Source organism: Corythoichthys intestinalis, chromosome 13, assembly GCF_030265065.1.
Source record: "Corythoichthys intestinalis isolate RoL2023-P3 chromosome 13, ASM3026506v1, whole genome shotgun sequence".
Taxonomy (NCBI): Eukaryota; Metazoa; Chordata; class Actinopteri; order Syngnathiformes; family Syngnathidae; genus Corythoichthys; species Corythoichthys intestinalis.
Window position 1 is genome coordinate 3,462,515 of NC_080407.1, and position 19,484 is coordinate 3,481,998.

The 19,484-nt window shown below is 40.3% G+C and overlaps 1 protein-coding gene across 1 annotated transcript; it reads right to left on the reverse strand.

The window, feature by feature from the left end:
• Window positions 1–9,421: 9,421 nt before the first annotated feature.
• Window positions 9,422–15,978, reverse strand: mtpn (myotrophin). Its single transcript, XM_057853739.1, has 4 exons — window positions 15,667–15,978; window positions 13,509–13,619; window positions 13,349–13,432; window positions 9,422–10,695 (listed from the first exon to the last, which is right to left on the reverse strand). Exons 1-4 carry the CDS (start codon window positions 15,742–15,744, stop codon window positions 10,609–10,611), a joined length of 360 nt encoding a protein of 119 aa, XP_057709722.1. The 5' UTR covers window positions 15,745–15,978; the 3' UTR covers window positions 9,422–10,608.
• Between the last annotated feature and the right edge of the window lie 3,506 nt (window positions 15,979–19,484).

Sequence of the window (19,484 nt, forward strand, 5' to 3'; positions counted from 1 at the left end):
ATATTCATCCTTCTGCTTTATGTCCAATCCATTTGAACTGGGAGGGTGGCAGCAAATTAACCCCTCCCACTTCAAACAGGCCCCTCCCACTTCTATAGCCATCAGTTGCAGCCAATTAATGCCAGGCAAGGTGGTCATTTGGGCCATTTTAGGTCATTAGCTGTTGATTTTCAGGCACTTCATGTTGGTTTTGGGGCATTTTATGGACACTTCCTGTTGATTTTGGGTTACAGAACAGCAAGTGAGCTGGGAATCCCACAAATGAATAGGCAGTGTCTCAAACTCAAAAGGAAGTTACCTTTAAATGCCCTAAAATGAACAGAAAGTGACCTGTAAATGCCATGAAAATCAGAAACAGTGACTGTCAATGGCTGCCATTGAGTTAACTGAAACACTATTATGTACTAAGATTTTGGTAGCAACTTGTTGGTTCCTGCTTTTTTTTTTTTTTTTAACACTGATACGATATCCCGATTCTTGGCATGAGTGTATCGATAACCTTTTGGGATGCAAAGTATCACGATATATCACTATTTCGAAATATTGTCACACCCCTAAATTTCAGTCTTGTCTACTAGGGGCGCAACGGTTCAGTTAGCCCACGGTTCGGTTAGAACCTAGGTTTTAGGATCACGATTTCGGTTCGGTTTGAGTTTTGCATTTTTTTAAAAAAACTGCCTTTATTTTGCTTTTAAGAAAATTAAACACTTAAAATGTAAACATTTTCGACTGTTAAAATGCCTCTTAGCTCTTTGGCTAGAGTAGTGAGTGACTACTGAAATACACACACAGTAGTTAAAAAGTTACTTGGCAAAGTAACTGGTGTTACTTTTCATGTTTTTCGTTTTTTTCTTCATTTTTCAAACAAAACAAAAACAAAAACATAGTAACTTTGCTATGTTTGGAGGTCATTTAATGTTGTGAATCAACCGTTAAAGTTGATAAAATTGCTCCCGTTTTTGCATTAATTCCCTTCTGTCTATTTTCAACATGTGAAAATTTTAAAACTGTTTCATCCTTTAAAGATAGACTCAAGTCAAGATTTTGCCGATTTAGTAGTATTTTAGATAAACAGTTACTTAGGTTCACTAGGAAGGTTCACTACAACAGAGCCTTTTTTTTACTGCTCTAAAATGGTGGTTGTTTACTAACGCTACCGATTGTCATTTCGCATGGAGTTCTATATGCATGAGATATCTAGGCGCAGATTGTAGGCTGTCGGCTACAGTCAGGACATATTGGAGCCACCTAGCCTACCATCGCGTTTGCTACAGCGTCATAACAAACACTCTTCCCTCTCCGTGTCTCTGACTTTTCTCGCATCATTCAACCAACGTATTAACGCGCATTGTCTCGTTGCCGAAACGGCGATAAAATCCAAACGGAGGAAAAAAACGTAATGCAAGAAAAACGTACAGATTTTGAACGTAATGTACAGCGTACACATTTAAAAATCAGTGCTCACTTGTACAAATTACGCCAAGACCGTACAACTTGACAGGTAAGATTTAAAGTGGACCGTCACAGTTAGGTAGTAGCACTCTGTAGCACGGGACGTCCAACTATCAGTGGTCAGGGCGAAACTATGTGCTTTAGCGAAATCATCTTCGATGGCTTTGCGTGCCATTTCATAAATGTCGGGGATTAAGTTGGAGAAATATGTCCGCAAGGGAACAATGTAACGCGGGTCAAGCGTTCCAAATAAATTAACGAAGCCCGCCGTCTGTTTTCACTGGTGTCATCTTCGGGGTTTTCCTGCTCTGAGAAAGTGATATCTGTGGGCGATGCCGGCTGAGGTGCCGGAGTCATGTTATAAGTGTTGCCATTAGCATAGGGAACAAGCGCTGAGCAATGCTTGCAAGTTTTTTATTTATTTGTTTTCAACATTTTCTCTCCCTCCACATTGTAGTCCACGGGGAAAGGAAATGTTGCAACACCGCAGATTTGAAAGAAGTCGGTGCTTCCTCAAAATTCGGTCTCTCCACTCCTCCGCTCGCCATAGCTTTTTGTTTTCTTTCTTGCTTCACTTTCACTTCGCTCGTAAGCGAGAGAGGGCGTTACTCGGCTTCTATTACACAGGCGCTTGACAGCGATTGGACATTTACTTGCAGAGCGGGAATTTCTCCACAGTGGTGCTTCACGTCACACACAGGCACACAGAGCTGGACCAATTCATTCCACAAGCGATCGGAATAAATGAATTGCAAAACCGAAAAGACGCGGTTCATAAATGCGTATTGAAATGTACACGGCGAACCGTACGGTTCGGTCTTGAACCGCAAACCGTTGCACTGCTATTGTCTACCCGATCTGAATGTTGCAATTTAGATTCACAGATCCTCCCATAAACTGAAGGTTACAAATCCAATACGAATTTATTGCGCACACAAAAACCAGTCAGGAAGCTGGAGGATGAAGTCCAATGAAAAACCTGGAATGTTAAAACTCATCGCCTCAACGTCAATCTGAAACTTGGATATTTTCAAATACTCCTTAATCAGAAGTTTTTAGATGAGATTTCGGGTCTACAGAATGTGATATGAGAGGGTTGTTGTCGCGATCCGATATTTGGATCGGATCAACCGCCGATATTCGCAAAAAAAAAAAAAAAAAAATGCACATCAGTATCGGATCGGCTGCCATGGAAAAATTCTGATCTAATTCTGATCCAGACTCCCGATCCAGTTTTTTAAAATCCGGTCCAGGTTTTACATAATCCATTTCCCATTTTTGCTCTGGTTTCCCTAAAATCCAGTCCGCATTTTATGGCACACCTTCAGCACCTTCTTCCAATTTACCTCCGTGGCATCTCGTACATTATGACTGCAATGTAAATTTAAAGTTTATCGGTAAAAATGTCAGCTGTCACCTGAGCATCTTGAAATGCTTGTCTTTGTCAAAAAAAAATCTCCCCTTCATGCCGGGACTCCATCCAGGCCAAACAGATGAAGGGAGTGTGCAGAATAGAGATGGAGCAACAAAGTGTAGAGAAGATTGGGGAGTAGAAGCCATTTTTGGTTTAAAATAGTATTATTTGCACTGATTTTTTTAAAGCCTTGGTACAGTTGTTCAAGAGCAGAGAACTGATGCAGAGTTAATAGTTTATTTTCCACTGAGGTTGTTTGTGTGTTTTGCTTTAAGACGGCTTACGATATTATTTGCACGTTTTACTGACTGAATATGCCATTTCTGTTATTTATAATGTTTTGTGTTTATCACTGAATAAACAGGTCAGTTTCTTGTTACCAACCTTTGTGTGTTATTCAAACTCACCTAATTCAGCTGGCTAGTTGTTATCAAGAGTACTAAAACCCTTTTCAACAAGAGTCTGACAACGAAGTAAGGACGTTAAATAACTTTAAACTTTAGTACATGCTCAGACAGGCCGGTATCGGCCAGTATCAGTATCGGATCAGAAGTGCAAAAACCTGGATCGGGACATCCCTAATGAGAATGTCAAGATTGCTACAGCTTCCCTGATTCAGAAGTTGACGGTTACATCCGTAGTCTTTCAAACCCAGAAGTTTGCGAATTAAATACACGAACGACTTTTCCAAGACATTCTCAACAATCCTCATAACCTCAACTAAGCCTTTCAGATCTGCAAACTCTGATGCAGTGGATTAGCTCCAAATGCCAAATGGTCAGTTCAACTTCAGCGTGACCTTCAGGTTGCTGTAACATAGGTATGGAATTCCTTTGAGGATTTGTTCAAATTTCAGGTAACTGAATTCAGCTTCACATCTGTGTACATTCTCTTATCCGGGTTTAATGAGGATGTGAAGACACTGGACTTTTGGTCAATCTTTTGGATTGAAGGTGAAATGTCTTCAACAACCAAGGAGATTCCAATTTCCTTCCCTTAACTTCGGCAGATCTTTACAACATCCCGACTCTTCCGCCCATGATACTCGCCAATATCTATGATGCACGACACTGCCAGCCGTTTCACGACCCGATCAATGCAGTGACATAGCTCCCGTCGAGTTGCATGGTCCATCACTGCGCCCGATTGGCTGCATCAAATTCAATAAACGACACCCCCCCAATAACAATAAAAATACTGCCTAGGTCTATATTTCCACAACGTACTTCTAAATCTGCCTCATAAGGTTGGATATTTCAGGGGTTTTATCAACACATGCAGTACAGATTTGAGTCCTTACGTGCAGCAATAGGATGAAAACACCAAATCCGCTTTAATTTCCAATTAAAACAGCACCTAATAACGCTATTATTTCTCCCTGGAACCTTCCGTCGGGCACACTGGGAGACTGCCAAGTAAACACGCTAAATCCACGCTAGCGCGCTTGCCCCTTCCCCCCATGAGCTGATGGACCCGAGGCTAATAACGCTGCGTGGAATCAAATAAAGAGAAATAATTTAATTTGTTGGCGCTAAATGGTCGATTTCGCACGCGGCTCATCTGGACTCGTCTCGTCGACTACCTACGCCCGGAGAAATAAGTTATAGATTAGCCGCAGATCACTCATAAGCTCAACTAATGCACAAGACATGGAGTCGATAACAGATGAGGGGAGAATGGCAGAAGCGAATATGCCCGAAAGGCAATCACGAGTCCATATTAATTATGCTAATGATTTGGATTTGCTACTTCATTAAGCAGCATGTTGAGCCTGCTGATCACAATGCAAGTGGCGCTTAATATGTGGAGTCGGCACACGGACGCTAATTACAGTATCTGCCAATCACCGTTGAGAGCCGAGCCAATCAGTTTGGTCACAGACATACAGGCGACAGAGTCTGTTGTTGACTTGGCGACACGTGTCGGACGTGGTAACTGTGTTACCGTATTTTTCGGACTGTAAGTCGCAGTTTTTTTTTCATAGTTTGGCTGGTGGTGCGACTTATACTCAGGAGCGACTTATGTGTGAAATTATTAACACAGTATGACAGGGGTGTCCAAACGTTTTGCAATAGGGCCAGATTTGGTGTGATTAAAATGTGGGGGGCCGACCTTGGCTGACGTCCTTTACTTAGAACAATATAGTTAAGCAAATTTTAGCAAGCCATTCTGTGTTTCACATTTGCGTTATTATTTTTTTTAATAGTTAAATTTCAACAAGCTCGCAACTAGCCTTTGTGGTGATCTCTTTCGATTCTCGGGCTCCTGCGAAATACTGCTGCTGTGAAATTAAACCATCTTCAAGTTGCTTTAATTTCTCTAGAGCTGCAGCTATCGATTATTTTAGTAGTCGATTAATCGATGAACTAGTTAGTTCGAATAAATGAGTAATCGGATATGGAACATGAAAAATTAAAATACCTGAGCTGAGCCTCAAATAAAAAAAAATTAAATAAATGCATCTACAGTTGTGGTCAAAAGTTTACATACACTTGTGAAGAACATAATGTCATGGCTCTCTTGAGTTTCCAGTTATTACTACATCTCTGATTTTTCTCCGATAGAGTGATTGGAACAGATATTTTTTTGTCACAAAAAACATTCATGAAGTTTGATTCTTTTATGACTTTATTATGGGTTAACAGAAAAAGCCCTTGCTCCAAAAGCGGGACCTTAAGGCTCGACTGAAGTTTGGTGCTGATCACATGGACAAAGATAAGCCCTTCTGGAGGAAAGTTCTGTGGTCAGACGAAACAAAAATCGAGCTGTTTGGCCACAATGCCCAGCAATATGTTTGGAGGGAAAAGGTGAGGCCTTTAACCCCAAGTACACCATGCCTACCGTCAAGCACGGTGGTGGTAGTTTTATGCTGTGGGGCTGTTTTTCTGCCAATGGAACTGGTGCTTTACAGAGAGTAAATGGGATAATGAAGAAGGAGGATTACCTTCAAATTCTTCAAGATAACCTAACGTCATCAGCCCGAAGATTGGGTCTTGGGCGCAGTTGGGTGTTCCAACAGGACAATGACCCCACACACACATCAAAAGTGGTAATGGAATGGCTAAATCAGGCTAGATTTAAGGTTTTCGAATGACCTTCCCAAAATCCTGACTTAAAGCCCATTGAGAACTTGTGGACAATGCTGAAGAAACAAGTCCATGTCAGAAAGCCATCAAATTTAACTGAACTGCACCAATTCTGTCAAGAGGAGTGGTCAAAGATTCAACCAGAAGCTTGCCAGAAGCTTGTGGATGGCTACCAAAAGTGCCTAATTGACGTGAAAATGGCCAAGGGACATGTTACCAAATATTAGCGCTGCTGTATGTATATTTTTGACCCAGCAGATTTGATCACTTTTTTCTGTTCACCCATAATAAAGTCATAAAAGAACCAAACTTCATGTTTTTTGTGACAAAGAACTATCTGTTCCAATCACTCTATCGGAGAAAAAACAGAGTTGTAGAAATAACTGGAAACTCAAGAGAGCCATGACATTATGTTCTTCACAAGTGTATGTAAACTTTTGACCACAACTGTATGTACAACAAAAGAATAATTGGCTAACTTTCATAGCAAACATCCGTTAGCTTAAATGCTATAAAATGCTAATGTTTACTCCTTCTTCACAAGTCTCTTAACACATGGTACAGACACATTCCCACAAAAAACGGCCTAATATGTCTATAAATTTCCGAATGCATTAAAAAAACATTAGCGCAAACAAAAACTTAGCTTACGTTGGTCTTAACAGGGAGCAGTTGGATTCAGCCATGTGAAATGGGGCAGATCAGAGGGCAGTGTATGCACCCTAATCAATAAAACAAAATGCAAACACTTTCAAAATCAACCATTAACTAAACGAATATTCAAAGCAACAAAATTCAATTCAAATATTTTTTTCTAATCGAATACTCGAGTTAATCGATTAATCGTTGCAGCACTAAATTTCTCGCTACGCATCTTCCCTGTAATCTTGTTGTACATGTCAGCCTGTCTTGTTTGGTAATATGGCCTCACATTGAACCCTTTAAAAACAGGGACTCTTTGCAAATGAGGCAGACACAGTTGTTGCGTATTTTAGTGAAGAAATAGTCAAATTTCCACCTATCCTTGAAGCGTCGGCCGTCGAAGTTAACTTTGTCTTTGAGTTGATTGTCGCCATTTTAGAAAATTGGGAGTAAAGGGTCAAGCGGGGTAATGTTGCTTAGAGTGCTGCTGCCTTTTAGTGGATAAATGAGGGGCAGCATTTGTGTGTAAGCTACTTCATATGCTAGTAGCAGTACTGCTGGCCAATTTATTAAAATCTGTGTGCGGGCCAGACGTTACTGATTTTATGACAGAGGCTGGGGGCCAGATGAAATTTGACCAGGGGCCGCATTTGGCCCCCGGGCCGGACTTTGGACATGTCTGCATTATGATATCATTTCACATGTTATTTTGGTGTTTTGGAGTGACACTGATGGTTTGGTAAACTTGTTAGTAGAGGCGTGCGAAATTTCCGATTCTTAGATTATTCGCGTTTCGGCCGTGGAAGATTCGAGAACGATTCACAAACCCGATTATTGAATTATACCAGGTAAAGCGGAAGTAAAACACAGTCAGCGTGGTCTTTGGGACGCAATGAGGAAGGGACAGAGGGTAAATATCATGTTCAACTCATGCCGCTAGATTAAAAAAAAACAAAAAAAAACAACAATCATACCTGACTGCGGCCGACAGCAGCTACAAACAACGCCCGGTTGCTACAAACAAACTGCTACAGTAGATATTAGAGCTGGGAATCTTTGGGCACCTAACGATTCGATTACGATTCAGAGGCGCCGATTCGTTTATAAAACGATCATTGATGCATCACCCTCCTTTTTTTGTTTTAAATGTTATGTACATTAGTTCCAAAATTGTTTAAAAATCCTCTCAGGCTAAACCAAACTACTATTTCAGTATCATGTTAACATAGAACAGTAAATAAATATACAAAAATAACAGTAAATAAAAAAACTCCAGTCCCCATTCTGTATCAGCAGCTTTAAACTACATTCAATAAATTTAATGTTGTTAAAATTGCTCCCGTTATTTCTCTCTACTTTCAATGTGAAGGTTTTAAAACTGTTTCATCATTTAAAGATAGATTCAAGTCAAGATTTTGCCTGTTTTTTTTTTGTTTTTTTTAAAGATAAAAAGTAATTAGGTTCGCTACAACAGAGCCTTCTAGAGAAGTCTACTGCTTTAAGATGGTGCCTGATTACTTGGGCGGGAAAGTGTCATTTCACATCAGTTTCGAGATATATGTGATATCTACCATAGCCGTATGTTGCCGTATGTTTGTAGCAACTAGCAACTGGGCGCTGTTTGTAGCGGCTGACGGCCGCAGTCAGGTATTATTGTTTTTTTTTTTTTTTATCTAGCAGCATGAGTTGAACATGATATTTACTCTCGGTCCGTTCCTCATTGTGTCCTGAAGACCGCACTGACTGTTTTATTTCTGCTTTACCTGGTATAATTCAATTAGGGCTGCAGCTATCGATTATTTTAGTAGTCGATTAATCGATGAACTAGTTTGTCGAATAATCGAGTAATCGGCTAAGGAACATGAAAAATCAAAATACCTGAGCTGAACTTCAAACGGTATAAAAAAAAAAAATTAATAAGGACCTATGTTTAACAAAAGAACAATTGGCTAACTTACATAGCAAAAGGCCGCTAGCTTAAATGCTACAAAATGCTTCCCCCCCCCCTTTCTTTACAATGCTCTTAACAAATGCTTCAGACATATATTCCCACAATAAATGGCTAAATATACTCATCAACTAAATTATGAATGCATTAAAAAAAAAACATTAGCTCAAACAAAAACTTATGTTGGTCTCAACATGGAGCAGCTGGATTCACCCATGTAAAATGACGCAGACTAGAGGGCACTGTATCCACTCAAATCAATAAACATGAATGCAAACACTTTCGAAATAAACCATTACAACGCCACAATAATCAAACGAATACTCGAATCAGCAAAATTTAATTCCAATCTTTTTTTTCTAATCGAATACTCGAGTTAATCGATTAATCGTTGCAGCACTAAATTCAATAATCGGAATTTGGATGTTTGTGAATCGTTCTCGAATCTTCTACGGCCGAATCGCGAATAATAATAATAAATTTTGCACGCCTCTACAAACCAGCACGGTACACCACGGGCCTCCCACGGCCCACTAGGACAGGGTCCCCACCCGTAGTGGGCGGCACCCAACCAACCCAAAATTAGTGAATTACAGTGCTAGGGACACTTTCAGTGGATTTATAGCTCATTTTCTTAGGTTATCCTTTGGCGGTGATCAGTTTTTTTTTTTTTTTTTTGCCTATCAGGCGCGCTGTCTTTCATTGTTTCACCAGACCGTCGACTTATAATCAGGTGCAACTTATACATGGTTGTTTTCGCACTGCAAGTTCAACAAGTTGGCGGATTGTCAAGCAGACTTTCATAGAATTGGAAGTAAGGGTACATCAGAATATCTGACACATTTTTCACAGTCGCACTCAAAGACATCTCAAGTGAAATGAACCTTTATGAACATTTTTATTCTTGTTTTTACAGACTTTTTGTCACAACAAAGTCAACGAGAGTGTTTTGTTATTTTTGGAACATTTTAGCAATTCTTCATTTGAAAGCCACCGAGAGAGCGAGCGACAATGGCGCCCAAGCAGACTTGACATGCAGCCAAAGCAAACCCAAGGAGGGGGAAAGAAAAATGGCCAATATTTGAGAGGGGGGGGGCACTATCTAAGCCGCAAAACAGACATTCGAAAAACACAGTCGAGTTTTTTAGTTTTCTGTTAGTGTGACTGTCTTTCTCCCCCCCAAAAACATTCAAATGCTTCTAGTTGATAGCCAGCATAGTGATTGGTCAACGGACGCAGGAAGAATTATTTGATATGTAAGTAATACAAAAAGGAACCATTTGGGGACGGGGCATCATCAAAAAAAAAATCTTAGTTGACATTTGTACAGTGCAGTAATTCTACAAAGAACTCGTGGCGCCACCTCAAAAAAGAAAACAAAACCCTGGAGAATAAGGTCCTACTTTTCAGATTTTTTTTTAAAAAGAGGAATACTGTCAATTTCAAGGAAGCATTTTCTTTCAGGGAGGGAGAAGATGGACAAAAGCTTTCTATTTTTTTTCCCCAAGCATTAAGGCATATTTTTTAGGAGGAAAAAGGCTAAACAAAAAAGGTATTGTTTAATTGGGCAGGAATACATGTAAAATTTTTCCAAGATTCAATTTTCAAAGTTAACCATGTTACTGTTCGTCTTAAAAAAAAAAAAAAAAAAAAAAACTTATCTAAAACCAGGGATTAGTTCTCATATTTATAGTATTTCTGTCCAGCGTGGCCCAAACACTACTTTGTACAATTCAGTTTACAGAGGGAACAACAGCATTACGTTCAAGAGCGACTTAAGTGCTCATAAGCTTGGTGTTTTATTGAAGCGACTGGAGTGAGAACCCTCCTCCGGTGTGCCCGTGAAATGGCGTTTAACCAAAAAAGAAAAGAAAAAAACAAATATAAAGAGGAAACCACTTCTCGGAGAATTGGGCGAAGAAGAAAACCACTTAAACAGGTAAGGTGAGCCCTCCGGAGCTAAGAGAGAAGCAATAAGGAGGAAGACCACCTGGTTCCGTGCCGCATCTCGTCCGGTTATGCTCGTTCCCCCAGCGACGCCTCCCTGCGGCGCCCCCCGCCCCGAATCACTTGAGCATTGCCTTGATGTCGTCGTTTTCGGTCACCTCCGAGGCAGTCTTGCCGTCCGGACCCTTCCAATCCTTGTCGGCGCCCTGCGGCGGACACGGTAAAGAACATATTTAGTATTCACTGACTGAAGCTGCGTTCAGACTGCAGGCATCTCAGATTCCTCCTCAAATCTGATTTTTATGGCTGACTATTCACACTATTTTTAACAAGTGCCCAAATCAAATATGGGCCTGTTCAGACTGGGCCACATTATTGACCCACTTGACAGGTTGCTGTGGCAAAGAAGGCGTCTTCCAGCATAGAGTGACGTCATGGACAGTGAAACAGTGTTTGAGCTGTTCAGATTGAGAACAATCTTGTCCATGTCTGAACCTACTTACAATACAGTGGGGAAAAGAACTATTTCGTCAACCACTAATTGTGCAAGTTCTCCCACTTGAAAATATTAGAGAGGCCTGTAATTGTCAACATGGGTAAACCTCAACCATGAGAAACAGAATGTGGGGGAAAAAACAGAAGATCACATTGATTTTTAAAGAATTTATCAGCAAATCATGGTGGAAAATAAGAATTTGGTCAATACCAAAAGTTCATCTCAATACTTTGTTATGTAGCCTTTGTTGGCAATAACGGAGGCCAAACGTTTTCTGCAACTCTTCACAAGCTTTTATCACACTGTTGCTGGTATTTTGGCCCATTCCTCCACGCAGATCTCTTCTAGAGCAGTGATGTTTTGGGGCTGTCGTTGGGCAACACGGACTTTCAACCCCCTCCACAGATTTTCTGTGGGGTTGAGATCTGGAGACTGGCTAGGTCACTCCAGGACCTTGAAATGCTTCTTACGAAGCCACTCCTTTGTTGCCCTGGCTGTGTGTTTGGGATCATTGTCTTGCTAAAAGACCCAGCCACGTCTCATCTTCAATGCCCTTGCTGATGGAAGGAGATTTTCACGCAAAAGCTCTCTATACATGGCCCCATTCATTTACACAGATCAGTCGTCCTGGTCCCTTTGCAGAAAAACTGCTCCAAAGCATGATGTTTCCACCTCCATGCTTCACAGTGGGTATGGTGTTCTTCGAATGCAATTCAGTATTCTTTCTCCTCCAAACACGAGAACCTGCGTTTCTACCAAAAAGTTCTATTTTGGTTTCGTCTGACCATAACACATTCTCCCAGTCCTCTTCTGGATCATCCAAATGCTCTCTAGCGAGCCACAGACGGGCCTGGACATGTACTGGCTTCAGCAGGGGGACACGTCTGGCAGTGCAGGATTTGAGTCCCTGGCGGCGCATTGTGTTACTGATAGTAGCCTTTGTTACTGAGGTCCCAGCTCTCTGTAGGTCATTCACTAGGTCCCCCCGTGAGGTTCTGGGATTTTTTGCTCACCGTTCTTGTTATCAATTTGATGCCATGGGGTGAGATTTTGTATGGAGCCCCAGATCAATAGAGATTATCAGTGGTCTTGTATGTCTTCCATTTTCTAATAATTGCTCCCACAGTTGATTTCTTTACACCAAGCGTTTTACCTATTGCAGATTCAGTCTTCCCAGCCTGGTGCAGGCCTACAATTTTGTCACTGGTGTCCTTCGACAGCTCAGAGTTTGGAGCCTGACTGACTGAGGTTGTGGACAGGTGTCTTTTATACCGATAATGCGTTAAAACAGGTGCCATTAATACAGGTAACAAGTGGAGCCTCGTTAGAACTCTGACAGCCAGAAATGTAGCTTTTTTGTAGGTGACCAAATACTTATTTTCCACTCTAATTTGGAAATAAATTCTTTAAAAATCAAACAATATGATTTTCTGTTTTTTTCCCACATTCTGTCTCTCATGGTTAAGGTTTACCCATGTTGACAATTACAGGCCTCTCTAATCTTTTCAAGTAGGAGAACTTGCACAATTGGTGACTAAATACTTATTTGCCCCACTGTATGTGGTTTCAGATCAGATTTCTGCGCTTTGTGACTGTTCAAACTACAAAAAAGCTATCCATTTTCAATCCAATCCGGATGAGCTAAAAATCAGATTTTGGCTGCCAGTTTGAACAAAGCCCATGTGTTGTGCTAGTTTAAACAGCAATTAAAGTATTACGAGGGACTGCTGGAACTTTTTAGTCGTGTAGATGCAAAAGAAAATCCATTCCAGCAGTACCGTAAGTGTTCATGTTGACATCCATTTAATACTCTTTTGCTGGCTTCACAACGTGAGTGTGTGTGTGTGTGGTCAGCACTCTCAAGCAAACACCTAATGACTAGGTCACCTATTGGGGTTAAATTGCCTTTTGAAACGGGTGATTGCGTGGCAACAACAGCATAGTGTGCGCTAAAAAGGGGCAGCGGTGGGGGTATTAGCAGGGGTCAGCCCCCATGCTGCACCTGGGAATACACAAAAGCCTCTTGTTTGCCCACAAGAGCTGCTGTGAATGAGCGACACCAGTCAGCAGGGTCTTTATGAGCTCGAACATGGCGGCGGCAAGGAAAGAGACTACGAAAAATGGTTAGGAAACAGACAAGTTAGGTTGCTAACCAAAGCGGCAGTACCTATTGAGGTGCGTCAACTATCCTTTGCAATCAATGCGAGGATCGACGGCCTCATCTTTTTCTTCAACTCAAAATTTGTGCTGATCTCTAAAACTAAGCGGTGCTATGCTGCCATCTACAGGCGGGTATGGAAGAGAAATAGAGTATTTACTGTTGAGAGGCTAAAATTGCCTTATTTAGGTAAATTTTAACCAACCTTTTCAAGCAGGACCTTGACAATGTTGCAGTGCTCTTCGAAAGTGGCGATTAACAGTGGAGTAAAGCCATGTTTGTCAGGCGCCTGCGAGGAGTAAAATTTAGCTGAGGACAAAAAAATAAATATATGGTGAATTTAAAGGGACAAAACTTCGGTTTACGTTGATGTCTGCTCCTTTGGAGATGAGGAACTCCAACACACACGTCTGGCCGTAGTCGCAAGCGTGATGGATGGGCTTGCTGCCACTGGAAAGACTCTCGTTGACATCTTTCTGCAATTTAAGAGGACAAAACAGCAACTTATGAAAAAAAAACGCAAACGGTGTGTGCAGCAAGGACTCATTAGCTAAGTGGATGAGTCTGACTGGTGTAGATCTGGTTACCAGAGTGTCTCAAATGCCAACACCCGACCCGTTTAAGGAGGCAGCCATTATACGTCAGTTCTTATAGTTTCACGCAGTGCCGTTTTGGCATGTTCCCGTGACATGCAGTCACAAATTTCTCCACAAATCTGTGACTGGAGTCACACACACATCAGTTGTGCAACTGGTTAACGCAAGAAATTACTTCCTGCACTAAGCTTTAAAATTTGAGCTCGACACTTAAATTTGCTCAAAATACCACCTGGCCAAGGGCGTAGGTTTGGTTTCAACATTGGTTGGGACGCCATAACAGCATAACCTGCATGTACACTTTTTTCTGGGGACGGGACATTAATACGACCAAACAGATTGGGTACATTTCTGAAAAATAGCTGGTTCCTACGTAAAAATAAAATGAATGAAAAGTTATAATTATTTTTATGGGAGAAAGTTTTTCAAAATGCTTGCATCATGTAAAGGAAATTTACAGTGGTTGTTTTTTTTTGGTGGGGCGGATTTGAAAAAAAAAAAAAAAAAAATGTGCATAGGCTGCAAATAAAAATATTTGTTGGAAAAGGATGTACAAAATATGTTTTGATTAATGAATAAATGCACACAATGCACAGTTGAATTAACGTTAACAGTAGAAAAAGCACAGGAAGACACCCCTCTAAGCAGCTCTCTACTTGATTTTTACAGGTAGTAGCAAGTTCACATGGTTTAATGTTATGCCAACTCTGATGCAGGTCGGACTTTCAGTAGCAAAATTAGTGGCATGTTCCCCCACCTTTTAACATTACTAACAGTGGCTGCTGCTGGCCGAAAAAAACTTCTAATATACCCCCTTTGACATGTATTTCTGTCGGAATCGTGTGAATGGGGGGGGGGGGGGGGGTTTCTAGTCATCAGCCAATCAAACCAGCTTGAGGAGAAAAAAAAATGGATCGGCACATTCAGCAAGTGAAAAGGGGTAAATGTAAGTCTGGACATAATGAAAGTCATTCATTTAATAATAGTGGGGTCAATTCTAATCTTACAACATATGGGAAGACAATCAAAAATGACCTAGAGTATATAACTGAACTCATTATATCATGCAAATAAGGTTGCTTAAAAAGTTGGTGGGGACAATTTGAGAATCCTGAAAAGTTGGTCGTGTATGTCCCTACCGTCCCCTTACATACCTACGCCCTTGCACCTGACAGAACAGGTAACACAACCACCACCCTTTAAAGAGACCACTCAGGCATCTTTGTGGATCTACAAAGTGCATTGTTCCAGATGAAGAAAAACTGGTTATAAACAGTTTGACATCACCGATAAGAAGGTCTCCTGTAATTGTTCGACTTTTATCAAGTATTGCATTAATTATATCAGGTCTTTGTAAATTTCTTTCAGGAGGTGCAATGTTACACAAATCTAATTTGAGCAATAAAGTTAAACATGTTTTGAAGGGTGTAGTCTCACCTGTCTGGTTGAAAGGGAACCAACAGGTTGCTGGGATATCTAAATTAGCTACCATCAGCACTGTGCCATCGTGAAAAACATAAATATAGCATGTTACAAATTCGTGGCAGGGTTGGTGTTCATAGAAACCAAGTACAAAGCCTGCATGACTGTAATATGACGACTGATCCGTTCCTGTCAGCGACGTCTCCCCAAAGCACGTCACAATGCTAAACGCTAAGCGGCTAAATGCAGCTAACAAAACGGTCAATTTTCCACATTGCAAGACAAAAGCCACTTTCGATCTGACTTATAAAGTGCATTCGAGACTGGAGTGACAAATTCATCCTCTAAAAAACAGCTGGAGTGGCGAAATCAACTTGGCGAGGCTAGCCCAACGGAGCTAACGTTAGCACGCGACGGCGGCCACTTGTCGGAGGCGCATTAAACTCGCTTGAGTGAACCCGCCCGCATCGGATGCTGACCCTGCGGTCCCCCCCGACTCTCTTACCGTCTGCATTTTGGTTTCAACTACATCCATGTCGCCGGTTTGCAGCGCCCAAATCAATTCTGTGTCCGTCTTATCCATCCTACTAAAAAGTGATGTTACCAAAGAAAGGGAGAAAGTCTTCCTGTTGTCACGGAAAGAAGGTCAAATCAAGCCACCGGATTTATAAAAATAGCCCAAAATGAGAGGGACGGGCTTTCGGATTTTATCAGACGGCGACAAAATACGGAAGGAAAAGGGCTGAAATTAAATCGGGGGGAGTAAAAGGCAAGTTAGCAGAAAGGGATCCGCCTTTCTCGCACCAGCACTTCCTGTGTCATCACCCGGAACTTAACACCGACCAAAAGACGCCAGAAACATCATTTTATCATAGTTTTCTTTTATCATTCTCGAATATCATCATACAAAATCACTACTATTGATTATAATCGTAATAAACTCACACATATTTTTGTATAGCCAATTGGTGTACTATTCTATTAATACAAAACTACAGTACTACAGTAATATTTTCATTATCCATAGTATGGTCTCATAGTAATTTAAAATAAATATTATATAGTATTACGGGGTTTTTTTCTATAGCAAAGTACTTAATTTTATGCTACAATCACTGTTATTTACTAGGGTTGGGAATCTCTGGGCCGTGAAGCCGAATCGATATGTCTCTAGATCAGACGTGTCCAAAGTTCGGCCCGGGGGCCAAATGCGGCCCGTGGTCAAATTTCATCCTCTGTCATAAAATCAATGACGTCTGGCCCACACACAGACTTAAATTGGTCAGCAGTACTGCAACCAGCATATGAAGTAGCTTACACACGAAATGCTGCTCCTCATTCACCCACTAAACGGCAGCAGCACTTTCACCCTTTATTGCCAAATGTATCACATTTTTAAAAACCTAAAATTTCATGATTTTGAGACTAATTTAGAATTTTGACATTTTGAAAAAAAAAAAATGATGGATGCAAGTCAACACATTCATCTGCAGGTTCCATGAGAAAAAAAACATGATTTAGCATGGGTTATTGATATTAGAGCGCTTATTACACATATTCATTTTGACTCTCTTTTTACAAATTTGAAAAAAAAAAAAGGTTTCATTAGGACCTTATTTTTCTAATTTTGGGATTCTCTGATAATTGCTTCATGTTGCAGGTATTTAAGGGCTGAGCAACATTACCCCGTGTGACCCATTCCATTTTCTAAAATGGCGAAAATCAACAAAAAAAGAATGTTGACTGTGACGGCCGACGCTTTAAGGATAGGTGCAAACTGGACTATTTCTTCACTAAAATATGCAACAACTGTGTCTTCATTTGCAAAAAGACAGTCGCTGTTTTTAAAGATTTCAATGTGAGGCGATATTACCAAACAAGACACGCTGACATGTACGACAAGATCAGAGGGAAGATACACAGCAAAAAATTGAAGCAACTTGAAGCTAGTTTAATTTCACAGCAGAAGTATTTCGTAAGAGCCCGAGAGTCAAAAGAGAACGCCACAAAGGCAAGTTGCGAGATTGTTGAAATTGTTCATGTAAAAAAATAATAAAGCAAATGTGACATACTTAATGGCTTGCTAAAATTTGCTTAAATATATTGTTTTTAAATGTAGTGTAAAGGACATTAGCCAAGGTCGGCCCCCCACATTTTTACCACACCATATCTGGCCCCCTTTGCAAAAAGTTTGGACACCCCTGATCTAGATACGCAGGTTACGATTCGATTAAAAAAACGATACATTTTTAAGGCCGAGCAATTCGATACAGTTTATGAACGATACGGTTCGATACAGAGTGAAAACGATACGATAGTAAACATTTGTTGTGTGTGTTCGTACAGTATTTTAAACATATAAAAAATACCACATTTCTAATGGCAAAATTAAACAACAAAATTTCATACCAATGTTATGTTTTATTTTTCTATGAAAAAAAAAATAAGGCTTACTATATGACCGTCATTTTGTTGGATGGGATTGATCATAAAACTCCAGTGACAGACAACAAAGTGCAGTATTTCAATTACTGAATTTCCTGGTGTTTTGAACACAAGAGGTAAGTATTTTAAGTGCAAACTTTTAACGTAAACATTTATATTAATTATATGCAGCAGCTCTAGAAAAAAAGAATTAAACCTGCAATGTTATCATAAATAAATAACAAATTATGCTTTACCACTGGTATAATTATAATAAAAACATGGCATTTTAGACAGACAGGTCAATAATCATTACTTTAACATTATACATAGCAAAGTCATTCATTTATGCCTGTTCTTCAACAATTTTTATTCCTCATCACTGTACATATTTGTTTTGAAGGGCAGATTTTTTCTTGAGGAAGATCAACCAATCCACATGTTCATGTTTAAGTAGACTGCGTTGCGTGGAAACAAAATCTCCAGAGGGTTTTGCGCAGGGGTGAAAGAGGTTAGAATTTCTTGCCGGAACTCCCTGTCAAGAAGGTCGCCACAGAGCCAGAATTTTTTTTTCTTTTTTTTCTGGGGGGTGGGTTATACCTCCTAAAACTAGTGAAATGCAGATAAAACTGCTTTTGGCACAGTTATTCCTATAACACATACAAACAAAAAATCATGTTCATTCAAAATAGTATGTTTTCAATGATTTGCAAAATAACTCAACAAAAACAGAAGTAACCCCAACCTCTATCTAATTCCCCCCCCCCATTTCCGAAATGCAAATCCTCAATTGTAACTAGTTAAGAACATTGGATGTAATTTAAAATTGAAGCTAACGTTTACTTTTATTTTTTTTAAATATAGATATAACTAACATTCAGTGCAGGCCAAAAGTTTGGACACACTTCATTCAATGCAACACAAATGAAGGTCCCTAAACCACCGATAAAGCAATAAATTCCACTAATCAACCCTGAAAAGGCATACCTGTGAAGCTGAATATCATTCTAGGTGACTCCCTCTTGAAGCTCATCAAGAGAATAGCAAGAGTGTACAAAAAGTAATCGGAGCAAAAGGAGGCTAATACAAGAAGCTAATACAAAAAAAAAAAAAAATCATTGAATTCCAAAAAGAGAAAAAAAAAATAGATAAATGAACCATTATTCGCATGACTACCCTCTGGTGGAGAAAATAGTTCATGACTAGGACACGCCCCCTAAATGTTCCCAAATGACCTGATATGACTAGGCCATGCCCCAAATGCTCCCAAATCACCTGATATGAATAGGCCACGCCTCCCAAATGTTCCCGAATGACCTGATATCATTATCCCGGGCCCCATAAATGTCCCCAAATAGACAGGAAGTGACCTAATATTGTCCCCAAACCAATCTAGGCTGGGGCTAAGATCTGTATCTCCACATGGCAAAGACCAGAAGTAATTTCTCCCGAAATTGAAGGAGTTTGTTAACACTTTTCAAGCAAAATGGTCATTTATTGTGGACATTATTACATTTTCGGTGTTAAAAAGCCCCTTGTGTTTAGTTTACTGAACACGGAGGAAACGGAATGACAAATTGTCACTTTTGTAATAATGTATATCCATCGAGGCAGCTTATAGCAATGACTAAAACAATACGTAAAAAGCATACGATACATTAAAGTGTCCCTCATCCACTTGTAGCCACGAGAGACATTCAGGGATGATTTTGTCCTATTGATCAAAGTGGACAGGCTGGGGCGAAGGAAATAGTTATGACTACCTTGACCTCAAGCTCAAGAAGAAAAAAATAAAAGAAGCCAAACGTCTCTTTGCGATAGCATCGCGCGCCTTCATTTCCTGTCGGCTAACCTCGTTCCCTGGACGAAGGCTAGCGGCGTTCGTCTGCTGAGCCCTGC